The sequence below is a fragment of the Scardinius erythrophthalmus genome (assembly GCF_964197995.2).
Source record: "Scardinius erythrophthalmus genome assembly, chromosome: 1".
Classification (NCBI taxonomy): domain Eukaryota; kingdom Metazoa; phylum Chordata; class Actinopteri; order Cypriniformes; family Leuciscidae; genus Scardinius; species Scardinius erythrophthalmus.
Window position 1 is genome coordinate 52691948 of NC_138221.1, and position 24655 is coordinate 52716602.

General features: G+C 39.5%; 1 protein-coding gene across 1 annotated transcript; it reads right to left on the minus strand.

Annotated features, from left to right (window-relative positions):
- Positions 1-349: 349 nt before the first annotated feature.
- maptb (microtubule-associated protein tau b) lies at positions 350-23996 on the minus strand (the record flags this gene model as incomplete). Its single annotated transcript, XM_081374680.1, has 9 exons — positions 350-2978; positions 7137-7243; positions 7968-8049; positions 11031-11263; positions 11519-11569; positions 12300-12363; positions 13081-13115; positions 18238-19431; positions 23828-23996. 9 exons carry the CDS (start codon positions 23994-23996, stop codon positions 2763-2765), a joined length of 2151 nt encoding a protein of 716 aa, XP_081230806.1. The 3' UTR covers positions 350-2762.
- Between the last annotated feature and the right edge of the window lie 659 nt (positions 23997-24655).

Consider the following 24655-nt stretch of genomic DNA (forward strand, 5'->3'; position numbering starts at 1 on the left):
ATTAGCGCCCCCTACCGTATAACAGTAAAAACACGGAAAGCCTGTGGCAGGGAAAGAGTTAATAGGCTATGTTAATATTTTTAAAGAAGAAAAATGAAATTTCCTCCAGAGAAACCCGCCAACCCTGTCATCTCTCTGAGGGGGTCTGTACTTATCAGGCAAGTGTACAACATTTTGACCAGCTTTCAAAAGCCAGTATTGTATCGTGCGAGTTGGCAAGACAAAAAAGAACAAATGACACATGTAAACATAGCTATCTAGTGTAGCGCCTCACGTCCATTCAACAATTATGAGGAAAAGTTAATACAGCCTCATTTTTAAAAAAAGAAAGAAAGAAAGGGCACATAAAGCAGTTTAATACGGACTTTATTTCCAAATTCACGTTTACAGCAAGGAGTATCAGTGTAAACCAATTAATAAAACACATTACGATAAGGACAATCACAACTGTCAAGCTAGAATGAAGAACTGCGATGAGAAGAGCAGAGGCGGGAAATGAAACGGAGGAGAGAGAGAGAGGCCTCGGAACTGGTTAACAGATTACAGAACCGTTTGAAACACATCTAAAGGGTAGAATTACTAAGAAGGTCTTATCCTGTGCCATTTTTAAACATTTCATCTGATAAGTCTGTTCTTCAGCTTAACCCACACACGTCTAAATGCTCAGGTTTATGTTCGCAGCATGCTGTAAAGAGGATGCAGTGTTGGGTTTACAGCAAACAAGCTTCTCACAGGGTCATGTGGCAATAGGCAAGACTTTTACTGATATTGGATTCTGAATGCAAATTTTACCCTTATTTACCTATTTGTATTTGTTTTGTTTTTTTAAAATGCAAGATATACGTCTTAATGAGTAATGTAGTTTGAGGCAGCTCAATATGTCTTGTCAAATCAGTGCATTCACTTTCAAATGAGCATAAAGCTGCAATGCACTGCGGATATTAAATAAAAAGCTTAGTGTCAGATCATCTGAACGCATTCGTACATTTTACATCGTCCACACAACACTATTAGAAAAAAAGAGTGCAACATAAACCTGTATTTTAGCAGGTAGCTTTGTTCCTTTCATCTTCCTCCACTTTTTTTTTTTCTTTCCATGTTTTAAGACTAGTTAAACGCTCTTAAAGTCTAGTAAAGGTAGTTATCTAAACAGCTGGACAGGGATGTGGTGACTGTGGCTACTATATTCAAGACCATGGATGAAGTCTATTGCATGCTGGGAATGTGCCGCGTGTGAGCATTGTGGTTTGTTTTGAAGGCTTCAATACTGAGGGAAGCATGGCTATGTTTTAAATGTCCTGCATCGTATTTCAGACCAAATGAATCAGCTCTGTGCTGCTGTACATGACTGAATCTGTCTTAAACCAAAGGGAATCTTTAAAACATAGCCAGTTTTCTGAAATGTAGCTGATGGACACTGGGAGGCACTGTCAGCTGTCTGTTCTCAATGCCAGATTTCCTGTAATGAATGTTGTTACAGATATTTTATTGAGTGATTTGAAATCCTCTTGGTCCATTCACACATTCTTTGGAACAGCATTTTATACACAGAAGCTGAAATCCATCAATACAAAAGCATCGTTACCATACAGGGAGGATTAGCTCATGAAAAAGCAGTGATTCCAGTTAGATGGTGCTTGTGCAGGGCAAAACTACTTCAGAGCTCAACTATAAGGATGACAGGGTTGTCTGTGGCTGGAAATTCAGGAATTGTCACTACTACATCTTAGTCTTTTTTTTCTTTGTAAGAAAAATTGTAAGAATAATGCAATGGTAGATAGAAAGTATCAGTTTTGCATTATAATACCATTGTTTTCCAACAAAAGTTGCATGTAAAACATCAATTATTTGCATTAAATGGTAAGATCATCTCAAATTATCCTTATTGTTGAGCCCTGTACAACAGCTTTAGTTCAACGTTTTGTATGATTTTGTGTGTTGACATTTGCTTTCTTTTCTGTCAAAAGAGTCACTAGAGGCCAAGCAAGACGATTTCCTTCAGCGATGCAACTTCCTGTGCATTCATCATCAGGACAGATAGGCCCGGAAAATATGCTGAGGTGAAGTATAGATGTAGTTTTGAAGAATAGGCAAAGTCCGGTACCAAAATTTCCAATTCATAATATAAGAGTGATCTGAATAATTATGTCTTATTTTGCTTTTATAAAAGGAATTTAACAGCTTTGAATGACTGTAACATGCACTATAGTGGCCTCTGACCGATTTTATTTCAATAATTATATAGCATGCCTTAAATTTGTGTCCTTTACAGCCAGATTGCCTCGAGTTTTACCTAAGAGCGTTTGAAATGTTCGCTTCCTGTCAAATTCACAGCAATTTTCATTAACCGCACCCTCCAAAACATGTAGCATGTTTGCCTTCCTTACTGCTGCGAGTGCATAAGTTATGGTAAAGAAAAACATTCACAATAAGGCAACGAAGCAAATACAACTTTGAAAGCAAATGTCATTGTTGTTTCTTTCAAAAAACGGGGCATTAAACGAAACAAATCAGGTTACTCAGTGCTGTAAATTACCATTTGGGTCAATACACCACCAGCTCCTTTTAAATTGTAATTTTTTTTTTCTTTTGATGACACTAAGCCAATAACATCAATACCCGTCCCTCTGTGCCAAGAGGCAAAAATTATTTCACGAGCAGACAAGCCGCCGGGACAACCTTTAGTTAGGAGAAATCCGACAAGCACCTTATTTGAAAGGACTGAAGGAGGTACATTTTTAAATTGATTTGTCAATCGCCGCTCACAGGCCTTGTTTAGCGAGGGAGGCCGACACCTGATCAGCTAGCGTGGACAGTTGTGGGGAGTCGGTCATGTTGATGCTGCCGGAGGAAGACACATTGCTGAGGCGGCGGGGCGATCCGTCCGTGGAAATGTTGGGGGACTTATACACGATCTCAGCGCCGTGGTCGGTGCGCGCTTTGGCTTGCTCTCGGAAATTTAGCTTGTGGCTCTCAATCTGAAGGGAGGAAGGGTAGAATTTGGATTAAGCAGGATGGATATGAACAATTAACAGTTTTTTTAAGATAAAGCATACATAAATTAAAGCTAAAGGTTATGTGAATTGTTTGGGGTCGGTAAAAAAATCTTTTATATTTGAATATATTTATTTATTTATTTGATCAAAAATACAGTTAAAACATTACAATTTAAGATAACTGTTTTCTATTTTAATAACTATAAAATGTCATTTATTCCTGTGATGGCAAAGCTGTCATTACTCCTGTCTTCAGAGTCATATGATCTGGTGATTTAGTGCTTAAAATATTTTTTTTATTATTATTATCAATGTCAGGATTCTTTGATCTTCAAAAAAGAGCATTTATGTGAAATAGAATTTTTTTTGTAGCATGATATTGATCAATTTAATGTTTCCTTCCTGAATAAAGGTATTAATTTCTTTAAAAGAAAAAAAAACTTGAAAGAATGAAAGGTCTTGTGTCTGTTAATTCATTTGCAGAGACCGCTGAAACTGTAAGGCTGCCCTCTAGTGGGCCTCCTGTACATGGACAACTTGATGCAATATGGTAAGATGGGTCTTGTATATTATATTTAATATAAACCTGCAGCACTAGTCTTCTTATAGGGATTAATACATGCCTTTTGCATCCATTACATGATAGGGTATCAGAAATTTACCAAAATATGGTGATTAAGAAGTAAATGCACAAGTGAACTGAAATAATACAGTGCTCAAGAAATTATAACTAGCACAGAAGGACATAAAAGCCATGTAATGGTGACATGTCAGTTAAATTGACACTTCATAATTCTAGTAATATACTTACTGAGGCTCTCTGACTTAAACCAGACTGTTCCCTTCAGTGGAGGGAAGGTCAAAGGTCATGTCCACATCATTGTGAACAGCGTCCCCATTAGAGGACTCTTTTGCAGCCTGCGGCTCTGCTTCCTTCCCCTTCTCACTCTACAGTTCAGAGTTATGGGTAAACAAAACAAATTATTGAGAAGTTGGGTTGGGATGCAAATTATGAAATGAGGTTATGAAGGCAAAAACACTCACACAAAAAAACAGGGAATGCTGGGAGAAGGGATGAAGCTGTCTTAAAGGATAACTGTCGCCAAAATGCAACCTAGGGTCTTTTTGTTAATCTACCCGAGGTGAACTTTCGTTTTAAAGCATAATTAGAATGGAAACGCCACTCTTAAGTTTGACTGTATTTTCGTTTTCGGTCAAATTGCCTTTTGAATGGGAGTGCTAGGGGCACTTCTATGATAGCATCAAAAATTGCTATTTTTAAAACACTAAGAAGGCTCGACACAACATGAAACTTTGCTCAAAGTATCAGCAGGGGCTCTACACATGAACTCGAGCATTGAGAACATTGTTTGAGTACACAGAGTTTACTAAAAAGAAAGATTTTGAACAATTCACTCTAGCTGTGTCCGCCGGCATTTGACAGTCAAAATAGTAGATCTCCGAATGCAACGTAACAGGGAGGAGAGTAAAGATGGAAAGCTCCTAAAGCTTAGTTCCATATAAATTCATGGATAATTTGTTTTGTAGTTAGTGAAAATCAATATTGACCTTATATTTGAAAAAAGATCCTCATTTAAGAAGCAATCCTAAAATTCAGAGTCAGTTCATTCACATTCGGAGAGCGACTATTTTTGACTGTCAAAATGCCGGCGGACACAGCTACAGTGAGTAGTTCAAAATCTTTCTTTTTAGTAAACTCTGTGTACTCAAACAATGTTCTCAATGCTCGAGTTCATGTGTAGAGCCCCTGCTGATACTTCGAGCAAAGTTTCATGTTGTGTCGAGCCTTCTTAGTGTTTTAAAAATAGCGATTTTTGATGCTGTCAAAGAATTGCCCCAAGCACTCCCATTCAAAAGGCAATCTGACCGAAAATACAGTCAAACTTAAAAGTGGAGTTTCCATTCTAATTATGCTTTAAAATGAAAGTTTGCCTCGGGTAGATTAACAAAAAGACCCTAGGTTGCATTTTGGCGACAGTTATCCTTTAATACTTGTTATAAATTCCAAAATATTTTATAAAGTAAGAGTACTTAAATATTTCCAAGTAAGAGTGCTGATCTGCCTTCCGTACAGTATATGACATTGTTAAGGGGTTAGTTCACCCAAAAATGTCTGTAATTACTCACCCTCATGTTGTTCCAACCCCGTAAGACTTTCGTTCATCTTCGGAAAACAAATTAAGATATTTTTGATTAAATCTGAGAGCTGTCTCACTCCTCCATAGGCTTCTATGGGATCGAAACTTGCCGGCCCAGAAAGTTAGTTAAGACAATGTTTAAAATAGTCCAAGTGACTACAGTGGCTCAACCTTAAGTTTATCAAGTGATGAGAATAGTTTTTGTGCGCAAAAAAACAAACAAAAATAACGACTTTATTCAGCTATTCATTTTCTTCTGTGAGGGCCTCTGAGTGAGCTCACGTAGTGTAACAGCGCAGCGCATCTGTGTTGTACATCACCACGGAGGCTCACTATTGGCCGACGCTGGTCATGTGTGTGATGCGTGTGACGTACAACACAGAAGTGCTGCGCTGTTACACTACGTGAACTCACTCAGAGGCCCACACAGAAGAAAATTAATAGCTGAATAAAATTTTATTTTGGGGTTTTTTGGCACACAAAAAGTATTCTCGTCACTTGATAAACTTATGAAACTTAATTTTTGGGTGAACTAACCCTTTAAATTTGAGGGGATTTGGTGAATGTCTTTGTGAATTCTCTTTGAGTCATGAAAAAGTTTAATCTGAGATCAGTTCCATGATTTTATATAGGCTTATTAACTTGGTACTTTATTTTGATGGTCCACTTTAAACATTCTACTAACTATAAGTAACTTTGCAACTCCGTGTCAACTAACTCTCATTAGAGTATTTAGTAGACTCACTGCTTTATATCTGCTAACTCTTTATTGTGATGCTCCTCCAACAAACATTCAACTGAATATAAGTAACTTTGCATATATAAGTACATATCAACTTATTCTTAACCTGAACCCTGACCTACTGTAACAGTCTACAAATACTCTAATGAGAGTTAGTTGACATGTAGTTGCAAAGTTACTTATAGTTAGTAGAATGTCTAAAGTGGACCATTAACTTTTATCTGCTAGAACTAGGTCTTAGATCAGCACTCCTAAACGATTCCTGAATGTGAACACATGAAAGCAGCACTCAGCCAGCAGTTTTAGGTTATGTGTGATAAAAACAGACACAGAAGCAGAAAATTACTGCGTGGAAAAATAGTTAGCACTAAGAAAGGGAGCATTAGAAAGTGTAGTGATCTTGAAAATTGCTGAAAATATGTTCAGTAGAGAGAGAAGATGAAGGAGAGCAAGATGCCCAGATGCTTCTTTATCACTCAGTAGATCCTGTGCTGTACTTTTAATCATCTTGATTCATTGATTGTGTAAATATATATGTAATTCGTTAGCACCTATATTAATGCAATCGATACCTTTTATAGGCTTTGTTTTTGTGTTGTGATGACTAAATTGATTCAGATTTAATAAGTTTTCATAAAGCTGCAAGTATTTTCAATTAAGGAGTAGTTCATCATTTACTCACTGTCATATCATATGATTTTCTCTCTTTGGAACACACTGCTTTTGAAGCCCAACAGGCCCCATTCATTTTCATTAATGGAGTAGAGCAGCCAGAACATTCGGATAAATGTCTCCTTTTGTGTTCCACAGAAGACAAAGTCATGCAGGTTTGGAATAACGTGAGGCAAGTAAATGATGACAGAAACATTTAAATAGATAATGGACCATGGGATAATAAATAACAGTTGCTCTAGATTAGGTGTCCAATTAAAAACAGTAAATCTAAAAGGCAACTCAAAGAAGTTGGTAAAAATCTGTGCAAAAGAAGTACATTGAAGTCTGCCAAGCAGGAGGAAGCATGCTGATCATAGCAAGATCTAACATGAAGGAGATTTTCAACTGAGTAGTGCAGATAAAAGAATAGATAAGTCAAACTGCATCATGAAACATTGTCTTATGCATTATAATATTTTTGTGAATTAATTCTGCATCTATATTACAAATAATTAAACACATTATTGCACATTTGTGACTCCTTTGAGACTTGTGGTGTTGTGCTTAATAAAGTCAAGAACATACCCTTCTCTGTCCACCCCGAGGAACATGTCCAATGTTCTCCAGAGATCCAACCTTTGACTGGGCTTTGAAATCCAACTTCTCAGATTTGATCTCCACATTTCCACCTCCTAAAATACAGATAAAAGTGTAAAACATTTGTAGGAATCTTGGGAAAAATGTAATAAATAATGCTATCAGTCAAACAGACATTAAAAAGAAATGATATTATTTTATAGTATTGTATACAGTGATAAAGGCTATGTCGATTGGCATTGCATTATAAATATACATTATCCTTATGAAAATACCCAAGATGTCTTGAAGAACACAGATAAACCATAATACTGTCGCACGGTCTGTAAATTCTCTCTATGTTTAATAAGTCAAAATGTCTCTATCTGTGTTTATTCTGCTACGTCGATCACTGGATATCTTTGTCCACATTATGGATTTCCTGGATCGTCCTAAGTTTTATTACTCTTATGGGTCTCACTTGTGGACTTTCTGCGCCTTCCAATGTCAAGTATGATCGACACATAATTACATGTGAGAGTTTAGCGCTCTATAATGCTCACATCGTCCTATTTTGGGTAAAAATAGAAAAATATACTGCTCTCTAAAAATATTTGAAGAAAACATACAATAATCAATACGTTTTTATATGAATGAGCACAGTTTTGGACTAAAAGCCCAGAGGGATGTAAAAAACAGAAAGGCATCAGCAGTTAACATGAAATATAAATACCCATATATTGCAACACAACCATAATTAACACTATAATGATATTTTATTTTTTAAATATCATGGTTGTCGTCACTATCACAACACCCCTAATCTGACTGAAATCTTACCCGGTTTGTGACGAATGTTGTCCTTGGAGCCGCACTTTGCTTGAACGTTGCTTAGGTCGATCTTTTTGTGCACTATCTGAACCTGAAGCACGAGGAACAGATAAGAGTCAGTCATCAACCAGAGGGAATGAATTGCATGCTCAGGCACCTGAGGAGCTGATGATCTGGAGTAGGAAAATGGCCATTAATCACAACAGCAGGGTTCATGGGACAGAGAGGAAACTTGCTTCCACTGATAAGCCACCACAAAATGTGGTGATTACTATCTATCTGTATACGCCATAGAGGGCATTTACACTTGGTCTTTTCATGATCAGATGTAAAAATGTGTAAATACCTTCTCAAATAAGATTCAAAACAGAGAAAATTTCCCCTGTCCCAGATCCTGAGTCAGAAAAGAGATTCACTCAATATATGCATCACTCATACAATTACAGAGGGAAGAGAATGCAAAAACATCTGATTTACTAAGACAAAATTTAGATATAACTACATTTACATCTGAAGGCAATACCAGTGCTTGTAAGGCAAGAAAACAACATTTTTGGTCAAATGATCCTGAGAATGAAAAAGAAAAGAAAAAAATTGCACATCCAAGGATGAAATTATCTAGTCTGGATAGAGTCATTAAGTGTGAGCAGAAATGAGGGAATATGAATAGGCTTTGCCAGCACTGTAATAATAACGCACTTGCTCAGATTCAAGCAGTCAAGTGGAGTTTATTCTGCATATCTGACTACCTGAGACCCCTAACAATCTTCACCATGCATGCAAACTGCACAGCAGCACGTCTGCAATGCAGCAACACTGGTCAGCAATCCAGGTGCATCACATGGAGGAACCAAGAAGAACCAAATGCATTGCCTGTGAAGGAATGCTGCAGGCCCTGAACTAGCTAAACCTTCATGAAACTCTGATGGCTTTAGCTATGAATCTGTTCACATTGTAATGTGAATGTTTAGGCTTGGTAGTACATTTTAAAAATAGTATTTTGTCTAATCTCTTAATCTAATTTATTCTTACAGTTTAAAAATAGAAACAATCAACACTGTCTTTTTGACTGTGTGGGTGTTTGGAAGATGATACTTGACTTGTTGATGGAGAGCTACTTAAAAGCTTTGACTGGGTAATGGGTGTTTGTGTCAGGGTTTCATTCGTTACAAGAGGTGAATATTGACATTGAGTGTACAGAACTGTCTTTGAGAGATTAACATACTTTAAACTGTTAGAAATATACAGCAATCATTGTCAAAGCTTGAGGTGTTTAAATCGCTAATTTTTGATCATTTCAAAACAGATCAAGTAGAATATCTTATGTAACTTAAACAGCAATGGAGCGATACCCTGAGGGAACTGTTCCAATTCACAAATCATTTTACAGGATATGTCATGTACATTTTGTTTGTGGAGGGGCCTATTTTCAATCAGAAACACAGCTGAAATATAAAGCTATATTTGGTTGTTCTTCTCTCTATCAGTTTCTGCATTATTTTACAACTATATCTAGTGTTAACTGCTTTTAACTACAGTATTTGTCTGAGTGAGTTCTAACCCTACCAGTTACTCACATTACCACCTCCAGGAATATGCTTGATATTGTCTTTGGATCCACATCTAGACTGAACGTTAGACAAGTCAATCTTCTTATGAACAATATCCACATGGAAAAGGACAAGGAGAGTCAAGGGCTATGCCAGTAATATTGACAACCACACCACCGCGGTTGTAAAGCGCCACCGCGGTGGCCGAGTAGCACCGGCGACTTTTCAGTCTGTTTTGCGATCTGGTCACCCGATTATCAGATTATTCCACTGGACATGGAATCTCCTGTTTCTTTTCCCAAATCTTCACTCACGTCTCACCCATTTTCGAAGGGGATTATAAACGTTTCTTACTTTGGTTCGCTTTTAAGTAGGCCTATTATATCCGCATTCTTTACTGTGGTAAAGTTGAAAACCACTGTAGGAAAGATAGCCTATATTTTTACTTGCACGTCAAATTCTTTTTAACACAGTTTGTGCTAGTTATTAGACATGGTAAGGCACGACAAGTTTATTTGTAAAGCACGTTTCACGCACGTGGTTGATTTTAGTTTCGCTTTCTCTGGCAGCGCAAAATTAAACATCGCTTAAATGTCTTGCCCTTGTGGAAGATAAAATTCGCTCTTCAGACCTTTTACAACAAGTAGAAAACATGACTATATTAGAAAAGAGAATGACTGTCTCTTTCCTGCTCGTGTCCCACATCCCTCTCAAAGCGCAGAGCAGTAGGCTATATCACGCGTCTTTGTGTGGAAATATAAAACAAATATTTTACAAATATTTAACTTTATTATATTATATTATATTATAAGTTAATATTATTTACTGTTATTTATTTCAATGCTTTACAGACTTTAGTGTGTTGTTTCATTGACGGAATTGCTCAAATAAACACGCATGGCTGTTTCGAAATGGATGTTTGAGCCTTGTTTATTATTATTATTTTATTTCAAAATGTATTTAATTGAGGTGTATAGGTCTCTCTCTCTCTCTCTCTCTCTCTCTCTCTCTCTCTCTCTCTCTCTCTCTCTCTCTCTCTCTCTCTCTCTCTCTCTCTCTCTCTCTCTCTCTCTCTCTCTCTCTCTCTCTCTCTCTCTCTCTCTCTCTCTCTCTCTCTCTCTCTCTCTCTCTCTCTCTCTCTCTATATATATATATATATATATATATATATATATATATATACCTGGTGCTTTGAACTGAACTGCAGATCCCAGGTTCTGCAAAGGGGTTTGTTCTACTGTTAAAGACAGTTTTCTTTTCTGGCGACATTCTTCCATTTTACAACCAACTTTCCCCAACATGGATAAGCTTGATTATTGGATTTTCTGTCAAGTATCTTCCAGAATCCAAATATCCATTAAACATCTCTACTCAAATATCTATGATGATTGGCCTACTTTCACTTCAGTCTTTTAATTACGCACTAAATGCGTCCCAACCAGCTGGTTTTGTTTTCAGACCTTCTAGACGTTTGATTTTACCAGTTGAAAAACATGTTGTCAAACATGCATGACAGAATTACCTTCCCGCCTCCAGGTTGGTGTTTAATGTTCTCAGTGGAGCCGATCTTGGACTTGATGTTCTTCAGGTCAGGCATAGGTGCAACAGGAGCGATCGGGGCGCGAGATCTCAATGAACCAGGTGATTTGGGAGGGGTGCGTACCACCGCTATTTTCTTCACCTGCTGTCCAGGGGTGGAGGACCGACTGGCCGGGCTGCTGCAACCACTACGGTCTGGGGTTTTAGGTGAGTCAGCTGACGGTGAAAAACAACAAAAGACCAGAATATTTTCTTCTGTTTTTGCTCTTCTGATTTTCTTTTTACTCTGTAGTTAATTAGCCTAAAGGAAAAGTTTTCACCTTCCAGCCTTTCTTTTGAATGTTAATATGTAACAGCTTTCATTACGTTTTGTGTAGTTTTATTATTTCAGCAGTGCAGATTTTTGGCAGGACCAACAGTATTTTACAGTAAAACTTTTGATTGGCTCCCGCACAAAAGAGGCTTTTTTACCTCTTTCAATAGACCCTGGTCCTGTCTTTCGCTGCTCCATCCGTGAAGCAGCTGTATTTCACAAATCAAAGTGGTACAAATCAGTCACGCAAATTCTCTATAAATAGAGAATCATTCCCTTGGGGTTTCCCAACCCATTTCTAGTAGGCAAATATTCTGTACTTCCTGAACACTAGTTAAAGGGTTAGTTCTGTGGTCATTCACTCTCTTATGTTGTTCCAAACCTGTATTAGTTTCTTTTTAGTTTTTTCATCTGTTGATCCATTGAATTCCGTAGTAGGAAAAAAAATACTATGAAAGTCAATGGCTACCGTCAACTGTCTGGTTACAAACATTCTATCAAATATATTTTTGTGTGTTCAGCAGAAGAAAGAAACTCAAGGGTGAGTAAATGAGGACAGAATCTCCCTTTAAGTGGAGCACAGTGAAATGATAGGAAGGTGAGCTGACTTTTGCAGTTTGCCATGCAGTGAATACACTGAACCACATATACTTATGAATTTATAATTAGTGCACTTTTATTTGCATACAGCAATACTGAATGTGGATTGGGTTTATGCCATGGGAGAATGTATTAAAAAAAGCTAAATTTGTTATAAATTGTGAAGACTACGTTGCCTGAAAGTGCTTGGCTCACATAATAACATTTTTGTTTCCCTCTCAAAGTGTCAGAAAGGGAAATTAAATGTTGAGTCACCAAGTAGAGTATCCTTCCTTTTCATGGTACTAAATAAAGATTATTGTGGGGCATCTTGAAAAGATGCATCTAAAAATCACTTACCAGGCATTTTAGTGCCAACTCCTTGGGGTTTGGCACCCACTGTCTTCGTCTTGGCATCTCCAGCCTAAATATGGACAATTAAAGCAAGAATCAGCTAACAGTATATCTCTTACTTTTTAGAATTATATCACAATTCAAATGCAATAATACACCAAAACATAAAAAAATACATTTATTAACTTCTCTTTCTGCTCTAGTAATAAGGATGGTGACGTTGTAAAGTATCTCAGGTGCTGTAAAATGAATCACCTTCATGTTCATAAACAACCCAACTGACATAGGCTTTTTCTTGCAGAACAAAAGCTCCTGGACTGCTGGGTGTTTTTACAGAGTTTGCGGAGCCTGGACTGCTAAAGCGGCACGGTGGAGTTGAGGAGGCTGGGGGCTTTTTGCTGGGGATGCCTGAGACTGAAGACCCTCTTTGGGGGGCAGAAGTGGGTCTAGCTTTTGCATGCAGGGTTGTGGTGGGTATCTTATGTTTTTTGTTTGAGAGGGTGATAGAGATTTAAAAAAGAAAAGAAAAGTAAAACAAGGGTAAAAAGCAATCAGTAAATTAACTTAAAAAAAATGCTAAAATGAGTTTAAAAATAAAACAAAAACACCAAATAAAATGCTAAACTAAAATTGAAGATGATTTAGTTTTTAGAAATGTAAAGGAAATTAAGTGTAAACACAAATTAACTTATGAAACAGTGACTCCTCTCAGTAGTGATGTATTTTAACTAATCAGACTAACAGTTGTGTTTCAGACGAACCATAATATCACCCGTGATAACAGTACCTTTTTTTCAGGAGTTGCCCCAACTCCAGCCTTGGCTGTAAGAAAGGAAGGAACAGTAAGTGCAAGCTCATACATTGATAGTTTTAGTTGCCTGAAATCAAGACTTACATTTATCAAGATGTCGATCTACTTGATTCAAAGAATGAAAGTTGTTGTTGTGTTTTTACATCAGTACTAAATGTGATACTAAATGTAAAGGTGATCAGATGTGATGTTGAGAGTCCTGTTCCCAGAAGCACAGATTCCTGTTTCAGTTTTTATGTTTGTTTATGATAAACATTCAGAAACAAACATTTATTACAAAATGAAAATTCTGTCATTGTTTACTCACCCTCATGTTGTTCCCAACCTGAAAAAGTTTATTTCTTCTGTAAAACAGGGAAGTATATTCCAAGTTTTCTAAAGCCATTCTAGAAATTTATAGAAACAGACCAAAATATAATTCAAATCTCACATTCTTGGTGGATTTTTTTTATCAGAGTTCATGTGGAATTTTTTTTAGTTTTGATCTCTGATTCATATTTTAAATTAACTGATGAATCCAGTCCACAGAAAAAAATGTGAACTTGTCTGGTTCTCTTACGAGAGTCCTCTCGTACTGCGTTTTATCAAAACGCTACGGGAAAAGTCTCTTTTCACGAAACACTGAAGCAAAAAATTATCCTTTAATTTTCATATATGTAAAACGCGTTGCGGCAGCAGCAGACAGCTATGGCGAGACGGCTTGCTCGCTCATTGGCTGCTCTGCGGCAACTGCTTAAGCCTATCGAGCGAGGCCTGAGATGGCATCAGGCCAATGAGGGCGCTTCGCGCCCTCCTCGCCACTTCCCGCCGAAACGGGCGTGGCTTACCTCTATAAAAGGAGCTCGAGAAGGCTGACTCACTTGATTTTAATCTCTTCAGCGAAGCGCACGCATCGCTGGATCACGGAAGCAAGCGTCGTTCGAAGCAAGCACTTCAGCGGGACGAGCCCTCGAAGCCGCTGGCCAACGCCGCCTTCTACAGCCGTACCTGCTGCGCTTTCCGACGCCTATATCCTTTATTGCTATATTGCTCTGTTTTCTGTGTGTGTGTGTGTGTGTGTTCGCTGCAACACTCACCCCTAAAAGAGCTGCGTCTTTTTCAAGACGCCTTCTCATGGAAGCGGACGGCGGGATTAGTTTTTCTTTACGTTACAAGAAAAGCTACCCTGCCTCCGCGCGCGTCATTCACCGGCGAAGGAGAAAAGAGTGTTCTCAGTCCCACCATTGGTCGGTCTTACCTCTTTTCTCTCATATTTCTCAGTTCCCTGTTTGGCGACTGGAAATATTATTGCAGCAAGTGAGTCTGTTATAGCACGCTTGCCTGCCAGCAAACGCCGAAGAATACATGTTGACGCCGCCTTTGCCGCCAATGCTTCACTCTGTCAGTCCCCTGAAGGCGACTGCAGAGATGCATTTTGCAGCCAGCGAGCGCGTAGTACCCGCTTGCCTGCAACCGAACACCGTTTCTACGGTTCCCGTGCGTCACTGGCGAAAGGAGAATGGAGTGTTTTCAGCCCCGCTGAAACTGGGCGATATCCACTCTTCTCACATTCAAAGCCTACATCCCCCTGTGGCTCAGTGGCGGAGTTATAGGTTTTCCGCATGGGAGACCGGAGTTCTAATCCCGGTCTAGCGGCATATATATTTTTATGCCGCCAATGCTTCGCTCTGTCAGTCCCCTGAAGGCGACTTCGGAGATGCATTTTGCAGCCAGCGAGCGCGTAGTACCCGCTTGCCTGCAACCGAACGCCGTTTCTACGGTTCCCGTGCGTCACTGGCGAAAGGGGAATGGAGTTTTTTCAGCCCCGCTGAAACCGGGCGATATCCACTCTTCTCACATTCTGGCATATTTCAGGCGTCTGAAAATGTTAGTATTGCATGTCGTGCTTACTCGCATGCCTGCAAGCAAACGCCAGTGTGGACAATACTCGCGCTGACTTTGTCTATGTATCTTCACTGTGGTCCAGTGGTAGATTATTAGACTCTCGCGCGGGGGATCCGAGTTCGAATCCCGGGTCTGCCGGCAGAAAATATTTTGCCGCCGAATGCAAATCACTCTGTTTGTTCCCCGAGAGGCAACTGCAGAAGTGTTTGTTTTCGCAGCCCACGAGCACGTGGTACATGCCTGCAAGCAAACACCAGTGTGGATAATACTCGCGCTGACTTTGTCTATGTATCTTCACTGTGGTCCAGTGGTAGATTATTAGGCTCTCGCGCAGAGGATCCGAGTTCGAATCCCGGGTCTGCCGGCAGAAAATATTTATGCCGCCGAATGCAAATCACTCTGTTTGTTCCCCGAGAGGCAACTGCAGAAGTGTTTGTTTTGCAGCCCACGAGCGAAGTCCCGGCCACGGGATGGTGCCCCTTTCGAGCCTATCCAGTCTATTAGCCTCAAAAGTTGTCTTTCAAAACAGTGTTTTTGATGGCTCTCGCTTCAGTGAAGCGCATAGGCGACCTGCACGCGCTCTCTGTGAGCCCGGCGTGCTTGGAGTTTGGTCCTAATGACTCTAAAGTCATACTCAAACCTAAGCACGGCTATGTGCCGAAATCCCTCAACACGCCTTTTCGGGCTCAGGTCATTTCCCTGGCTGCCCTGCCGGCATCGAGTGAGGAAGGGGACTCGAGTTTTCTTTGCCCTGTTAGGGCTTTAAGAGCTTATATGTCCCGCTCTGCTGTCTTCAGACAGACAGAGCAGCTCTTTGTCTCGTTCAGTGGACGTTCCAAAGGAATGGCTGTTTCGAAACAAAGTCTATCCAGATGGATAGTTGACGCCATAGCGCTGGCGTATACTGCCAAGGGCATTCCATGCCCGTTGGGAGTCAGAGCGCACTCTACGAGAAGCGTTGCTTCTTCGTGGGCTTGGTCCAGCGGGATTTCCCTACAGGATATATGTACGGCGGCAGGCTGGGCCTCGCCGTCTACATTTATCAGGTTTTATAACCTAGAGGTTCCCGCCTTGCAGGCTAAGCTTTTGTCGGTGTAATCCGTTCAGCCGTCTAGTCAGACCGCTGAAACTCATGCGCTATGTGCTACCGACTATCTTGGGCAGAACTGTGTAAGACCCACATTTTCCGCATTAGTTCAGGTTCCCTACCCTGTCTATGTGATGTTATACTTGCGTCTGTGGACATGTCTATTCTACGACGCTACAGTTTAGGGAATTAAGGCTCCCACCCTTATTCCCTGACTCTGTGTGAGTCAATCTGGTGATTATGCACTGTATGCCTGAAATAGCTTCCGGTGATCAGTGTTTTTTATCCCAGCACGCACGGCGTTTTGCAAGGGGTTCCCGTAGCGTTTTGATAAAACGCAGTACGAGAGGACTCTCGTAAGAGAACGTACTCGGTTACTAACGTAACCTCGGTTCTCTCTAGAAGAGGGAACGAGTACTGCGTTCTCTGCCGTGCGTACGGTTCACTCTGGTTCGCTTCGGCGATCAAAATCAAGTGAGTCAGCCTTCTCGAGCTCCTTTTATAGAGGTAAGCCACGCCCGTTTCGGCGGGAAGTGGCGAGGAGGGCGCGAAGCGCCCTCATTGGCCTGATGCCATCTCAGGCCTCGCTCGATAGGCTTAAGCAGTTGCCGCAGAGCAGCCAATGAGCGAGCAAGCCGTCTCGCCATAGCTGTCTGCTGCTGCCGCAACGCGTTTTACATATATGAAAATTAAAGGATAATTTTTTGCTTCAGTGTTTCGTGAAAAGAGACTTTTCCCGTAGCGTTTTGATAAAACGCAGTACTCGTTCCCTCTTCTAGAGAGAACCGAGGTTACGTTAGTAACCGAGTACGTTCTTGATTTCAGCTCTCACAATTATCTGTTTGCTATGGTTAAACAGTCCATTGGAGATGTGAAGATATTCCTTGACAGAGTCACATGGGTTTGGTATAACAGGAGGGTGAGGAAAATGATGACAAAATTACAAGGACCTTTTTGGCATCAGTTGATTTGTACAGGACCTTGTTTTATTATTTTAACCTTGTACAGGGAAACAACAGTAGATTTTCTTTTCCTGGAGAAAATTGGCGTGCTTGCAAGGCAGCAAAAGAGTAGTGTTAAAGTTTTAGCTTAGGGTTTAAGCTATGAAGCTGTCGAAATAAAATGCACAATCAGAGCTGTCGTTGTTGTTGACATGATAATGAATGCACATCTTATTTTCTTTTGCCTTTGCACAACAAAAATCAACACATAAATTGACACCTTCTTCACAATTTCTCAATCTGATTAAATAACCATCAGTATACAAGTTTATGCAAGTGATGATCAGTTGCAATTCAGAATCCAAATATTAAAATGTCATCATAATATTAAAAAAAAAATTATTATTTTGTCTTATTTCTTTATTAATCTCTTACATTTTATGTATTTACTTGTTTATTTATTGGTTTATTGCTAAATTAACAAAGTTTTTAAAAAATGTAGATGGCTAAATTAAAGACAAAAATTGTGAGAAGTGCAGAATGATTCATGAATATCAATATAGTGTTGCCTTGCATGCACCAAACTTAGATTGTTGAGTGCCAAAAGATTGTCTTAAGATGGTTTGCAACAATAAATGTTTCACATTTTTGAGCTTGTCTGATCTTTTTGTAGGAGATGTCCGCACAGCTGTGGGAGACATTTAGAGGACACTTGTCTTGAACCCAACAGCAAATGCTGATCTTCTCCTTTCAGTATGTGTTATAGTCAACCCCATCAGCATGGGCCTCTGGGTCCAATTGGTTGTTTAATAAAATGGACATCTTGGAAAGGAGTAGGCCCACAAAGGTAATGCACAGTTCTTTGAGTGATACATTCAACACACATCATGCACAGGTGACATGCAGTACAGAGGGACAGGTGAAAACTGTGCCAGCATTAACAGTCAATCAATGCAGTTAGTCACAGACAAAAGCGGAATAACACTGACCACACACAGAGAGGGAATGAGAAGAGATAGACACACAGGGCATAAAGGATCAAGAGAGAGAGAGAGATTTTGTGGCTACAAGCAGCCCATTTCTTCAACCGAACACGTTCTTTACGTTGTGTGCGCTTATAAGAAAGGGTGCTGCGTAGTTCTAATCTACTATAAAAAAGAAAAGGAAAGGAGAAATAAAAAGATTTGCGTGGGGTTTGGAGGAACAGAACGGAAAACAGACCTTTGGATGGGACACTTGCTTTTCTGGCCGGAGCAGCATCTTTAGAGGGGGTTTTCTGAAGTTTAGGAGCAGATTTGGGGGAAGGAGTGGCAGCGGCTGTAGTGACTGGTTTCTTAGTTTTTTTGGCAGGAGCTTCTTTGACAGGATCTGCTTTGCTTGGTGCTTTTGTGGGCATTACTTCGGCACTGGGCTTAACAGCATCTTTAGTTTTGGCACCATCAGGTTCAGGTTTGGCAATAGATTGTGGTGAGGCAACAGACTGGACCATATCAATGCGATCATTATTGCTTGTCTCCAAGTATGTCTCCTGCTTGATCTCTTTTACTTCTTTAGGTTCTCTATGTTCCTCTGCCTTAGGCTCCATCTTGGGTGCAGCATCTTCTTGGGAAACAGGAGGAACGGTGGTCTCATCTTCTTCATGTTCTGGTTCTGGCAACTCTACTTCCTCTTCTTCTTCCCGAGCATCCGTTTGGAAGTCTGTAAGAGATGATTCCTCTTGGGTAGGGTCGGCGGTAGCACTGGGAGAAAGAGGTGAGCCTGGATCCACCCTGCATGAGTCGGGGCTCTTGCTTTCCGGCGGCGTTTTGTCAGAGCTGCACTCCCAGCCCACAGGACCACTTTGATGATTGGGATCCTGAGGTTCTGTGTAGTCAAACGATAGGCCACGTTTTTTAGCTTCCTCTGGGGTCATGGGAAGATGAGTAGGGATTTCATGTTCATTGTAGTCTTTCTGGGTTGTCAAGTCTGGGGTCACAGAACTGTGCACCAAGGAAACTCCTGTTTCTTCCTCTTCTGTGTCACTAACCTCCTCTTTGTCCTCTTCTTTATCCTCTTTCATGTTGATAGCACTTTTAGGTGCTTCTTCCACTCCAAAAGAACCAGAAAATCTCTCAGACTTTTCTTTTTCATTCTCTTCTTTCTCCTCCTCCTCAGAACCACTGGGACTATGATGGTCGGAGATCTTATCCGATGGACTCCTAATCACCGATGGACTCCTAATCACCTGACTGTCAAAGCCAGTGATTCCCGAACCCAAACCATCAGCAAGGGTTGTTGGCAATGGATGTGGGGACATTGGTGATTCCCGTGGGCTGACAGAGCTCTCTCTTTCCCCATTCTCCTGCTCTCCATCCCCATCCACTGATGCCGCACTGCTCCGGCCACTCTCTGGCGGACTTCCGGGTGTTAACTCTTCTGATGACGTGGAAGGCAGAATGATAGGAACAGCCACAGATAACACTTCAGAATTAGCAACACTCAACCACCCTCTCTCTACAGTCAACATTAGAAGCAGAGAAAGAAAAGGAATCAAGGAACTGAAAGGAACTAAATGCACAGAACCACGTAAGGAGCCCGAACACAACACAAAAGACAAGTTTCTGTTTTCATGATAAAAGTTAAACAGTCCAAAAATCTGATTTTACACACTAGACTTTAAGTTAAAGGCACTTTTACACAATGCTTGCTAATCTAAATTAGCAAGCAGTAGGTTTCAACATGGATTGTACCAAAAAAATGGGTAACTATATAGTTTGCAAAATGAGGGGTCAATTAGGCTGAAGGGGTTATGGGATCAGTTCTTATAAAAGTGCCTCTTCACTCACTCATTCACAACAAAAACAATCAAAACCAAAAGCATAAATATCAACTGGCCAATCAGACCACAATATTCACAATGACCCACAACATCTCTGTGAGCTTCAGTGTGTAAAGCATTGATGACTGGTAGCAAAATGGCCAATGAAGCAATGAATCAGTGAATTGTCGATTTGCAAGTATCATTTAATACACTGATGGAAACTTTTGCATCTGATCTGAGCAGTAAAAAGCATTGTGCTGTGAATGCATTTAAATAACTTTTAATGCATTCAATTATAGCTGTATTTGAAAGCCTCATTATTTTCAGACTTTTCATTTTCTCAGATACCGTGATGCAATATAGAGCCAATATAAACAGATTTATTTCGAAAGAATAAAGAAGTGGTTTCCAATGAGATCTCATATGCAGTGAAAGAATGCATCTGTGGTGGTCATGAGCACATTGTTTGGATGTAAATCCACTGAACTTTTTTACACTGCAGGTGGATAAGGGTGTGGAGAGCCCACCATACCTTCTCCAGCTCCTGCTGTCCCTTCTGAACAGTCAAAATTGTGAAATCACATGGAAGCAAGTTAAAAGAACAGATGAGATATGAAGAACATTAACAGCAGCACTGGGATTCTTTTGTCCAGTTTGGTAGGTTTCCAATTACAAGAAACTCGACAAATATATTGTCTTCTAAACATGAATTGTGAATTGAAGTGGCTGGCAGACAAGCACAATGCTTATCAACCTATAAATCACAGGAAACAAAGCAAAATGTTTTCATTCATTTAACCCTTCTCCTATAACTTTAAGCTAAATGAGTCAGAAAAAATCATATAAAATACATGGGGGAGAGTCTACATTATATATGACTTGATAGACATTTGACCTCTCTGGCAGTTCATAAGAAGCATGTTAAGTGAACTTTGTGGCAATTAAAGTTGCAGACCCATTTCAGCAGTACTGCAAACATCAGCAACATGTTCTCTAACCTGAAATATTCATCTGATGGCTAATGGTAGTCTAATCCATTTACATCACTCCCAACTTCATAGAACCATAGCATACAACATACGTGATGCTATCTTAATGCCTTTGTCTCAACTAGACAGCTATTTCTCTGACAAGATCGATGAGTTTTTGGCCTTGGGAGATAAATGATAAATGAAGTCCATTTACTCAGACCTTGAACTTTTGTGAGGTAATTATGTCCTACGTAATGGCAGAAGAAGGTCTTATTGTTTTTCTTGGGACTATTTGGCCAAAGGGCATTTTTCTGTAATTCATCTGTAATTTAAACTTTAAAGTCAAATATTGCAATTAAGGAAATTTGAAGCAAATATATAGTGTACTATGAAATGCACATATTATGTCTCTCTTTTGTGAGAAGTACTGTTATGTGAGTCCTCCAAATAAACTCAGATGTGTGAAGAACATGCGAACACATCTGTATCGCGAAGTACAATGCTCTGATTTCACTTATTTAATATTCGCAATTTTAAATATGTTTGGCTGTTACAAGTTGGGTGCCTTAAAACAGCAAATGACAGTGAAGTGTTTACAACAGAAATATATTAGCACTTCCCAAATGTATAATATTAACAACAATAATTAGAGCTAAAATTACTTGCGGTTTAATAATAATAATAATAATAATTATTATTATTATTATTATTATTCCATCCTATATCATGCCCAGGTCATGGCATCAGACAGGTACATGCATCTAAGCCATTAGTGGTTTGAGCGCTTGTCTTATTTACTCAATTAACAAATGGATGTTCTGGGCACTACAATTTAGTGTAGTAGTCGCCCTGCCCAGAACTGACATTATTCTCTTATGCAAAAAGGAAGGGTGAAGTAGACCTGCCTAATTGCTCTTTGACAAATATTCTGGGCTTTTACTGGCCTTGAATCCTTTAAAGAGTTAGTTGTGTTGCTTGGGAACATTACTTCCTGTTGCAGCTGCATTTTACAGCCTTGAAGGCATGCAATTAGCTTTTTTTTTCTTTTTCTTTTTTTTTTACAGTGCTGCTTTACATCAGCAAATCACAACATCAGCAAAAAATCAACTCAACTAAGTTTCCAAAAAGCTTCTAAAAGCATAGCAAGGTCATTCCTGAGAGGATCCTGATTTATTGCTGGTCCAAAAAGGCAATGGAATTGTCACTGTTCTGTTGGCAATGCTAATAAGCACTGCTTTTTGGAAAAGCAAAAGCAAGGCATAAATTCTTATGTTAGTGTCAAGGTTCCCGATGTTTTTCCATTACTTTTCCTGTTGTTCATTATGATTACATATGATGTACGTCAGATGCATGTCAGTCTCTAAAAAGACAACAACAAAAAATGGCCTGAGATTTGAATGTGGCTCAACGGAGGATTTAGCTTTCTGAGCCTCCATTCATGGCATAACCACAGAAATGTATTTTTACTATAGCTAATATCTGTGACATTTGAAGTTTTATTATATGTCCATACCATTTTCAAGCATAGAAATAACCTTCAAATTCTCAGATTTTTCCCAGGTTTTCCATGACTGTGGGAACCTTATGATGCATGGTTCTGCCTGGAAGGGCCCTCCATTAGAAATAAAAGCATAGTGAATGGGGAAAAGCAGTAGGTGTGGATGATAAATGGCTAAATTTGTATCTAGCACTCTCATTTGTCCACTGTTGAAGGGGAAATATGTGAGGCTGGCTTTTATCACCAAAAAAAACATTCATGTGCCAGTTATTAAATTAATAATTTCAATAACAATTATGCAGAATTTTTTTTATTTTTTTTATTAGTACAATATAGTAGTATTTTCAATCTCCTTACGCTCTTCTAGTCTTCTAGGGAAAGAATGACCTTGATGCATCTTAGTATGCTCTTGAGACGAGAGCTATAACTGCAAAAATATAATTTTGTAAAGGGCAAACCAACTCTCTAAAAGTCAGTGTTATGTTGTTTTCCAAACTTTATTTTACCGAATTTGTCATTTTAGAGACATTCTGCTTCACTGACTTCTGCCAGCACAATTGAGCTGGAATTTTAGGTTGCTGGTTGATAAGGTTTCGTTTGTGTTCTGTGAGGGAGCCTGGGGCTTGCTGAAAGCTTGTCAGTTGTGCCAGAACAATCCAAAGCAGGTAAGACAGATATTATTTTTTATAAACTATGACCTATTTCCCCACATCTGAGCCTCATCCAACTATACATCATAAACTATACATCATAAGAAACATAGAAAGAACTAATCTACGATCAATGTTATATTGCACACATTTATTTTTAAAAAACTATTGTGAACAGACTTCAGGCAGGACATGTCTTATAGAAGCTATTTGTAGATTAACTTTGTTTTCCATCATTTGAAGACATCCCATCATTTATCCATGTGTCTTCCATAGTTATCTGATGGTGGCATGGTTTTAACACATTTTTAACAAATATATTTCCTTGATTTTTCCATGACTTTTTCAGTCATTCATGATTACAGGATTTTTAAAAATGTATATTTTTAATCATGGCAAACGCATACACAGTGCATTTTTTTGCCAACAAAATACTTGAGCTTAGATAGATTATATATTTCTTTCCATGTAGGTCTAGAAATCACATTATTTTTTTGTCAGGTTTTCCATTGACAAACTCTGGTTGGGATTCCTTAAAATTTAACACAATCACTGTGTAAACTCTCTCTCTAAAGTTGTGATTGTGATCTTTATCATCATTCAACAAATGGAAAATAAAGTCCAACAAATAAATTCTACATGACATTTTGCAATTGACCTGAATGAATGAAGATCTTCACAGACATTTGAAACCAACACATTGCTGAGTGGTGTCACTGTCAGCATGTGTCGGGTTTCTCAATATGAGATGAGACAGAAGTGAGAAACACACTGTCATGAGTATCACTCAGCTCTTCTGTGCTTTGTGGGGAAAAAGGGGATTTTCAGACTTTCAGTTTTTTCCTTCTGTATAGTACAGTAACTACAGTATTTCTTCCCTCTTTATACAGACCTTTCACTGGACCGTCACCTGGTCCCATATGTGCTGCTGTCCCGTTCTTCATGTCTCGTTGATGTCCGTCATTGATGGTCATGTTGGCCACACCAGATGCTATGTTGTTCCCAGGAGAGTGCTGAGAGTCACCCACCTGTCCAGAATTCATGTGGTCCTGATGGTCCATTTTGAGATGATTTCAGTCTGTAGAGTTAAAACAGAAAAATAAGCATCAGGAGGTTAATGTGTCAAAGAGACAAATGTGCTGCATTGCCTTTTAACCCCAATATATTATTAGTAGTATGTACATAGACTTGCACAGACGTATATACAGGGGTTAGACAATGAAACTGAAACACTGGCCAATACGCCCATATATGCGCAGCCTGGTGGTTTTACATTCCATCAGTAAGAGCAGCGTTTGAAGGTTGAATTAGCAGAGCAATAGCACAGGACTGTTGCGTTCCCAAAGCATGAAGGTGGATCAGTGATGGTTTGGGCTGCAGTATCATGGCATTCCCTACTGAACTTGATGGGCACGCCACTGCCAAGGATTACTGAACCATTCTGTAGGACCATGTGCACCTAATGGTTTAAACATTGTACCCTGAAGGGGGTGCCATGTATCAGCATGATAATGCACCGATACACACAGCAAGTTGAACATCTCCCATGGCCTGCACAGTCACCAGATCTAAATATATTTGAGCCTCTTATTTTGGATTTTGGAGGAGCAAGTCAGAAAAGCTTTTCCTCCACCAGCATCACATAGTGACATGGCCAATGTTCTGGAAGAGGAATGGCTTAAAATCCCTCTGGCCACTGTGCAGGACTAGTATCTGTCAT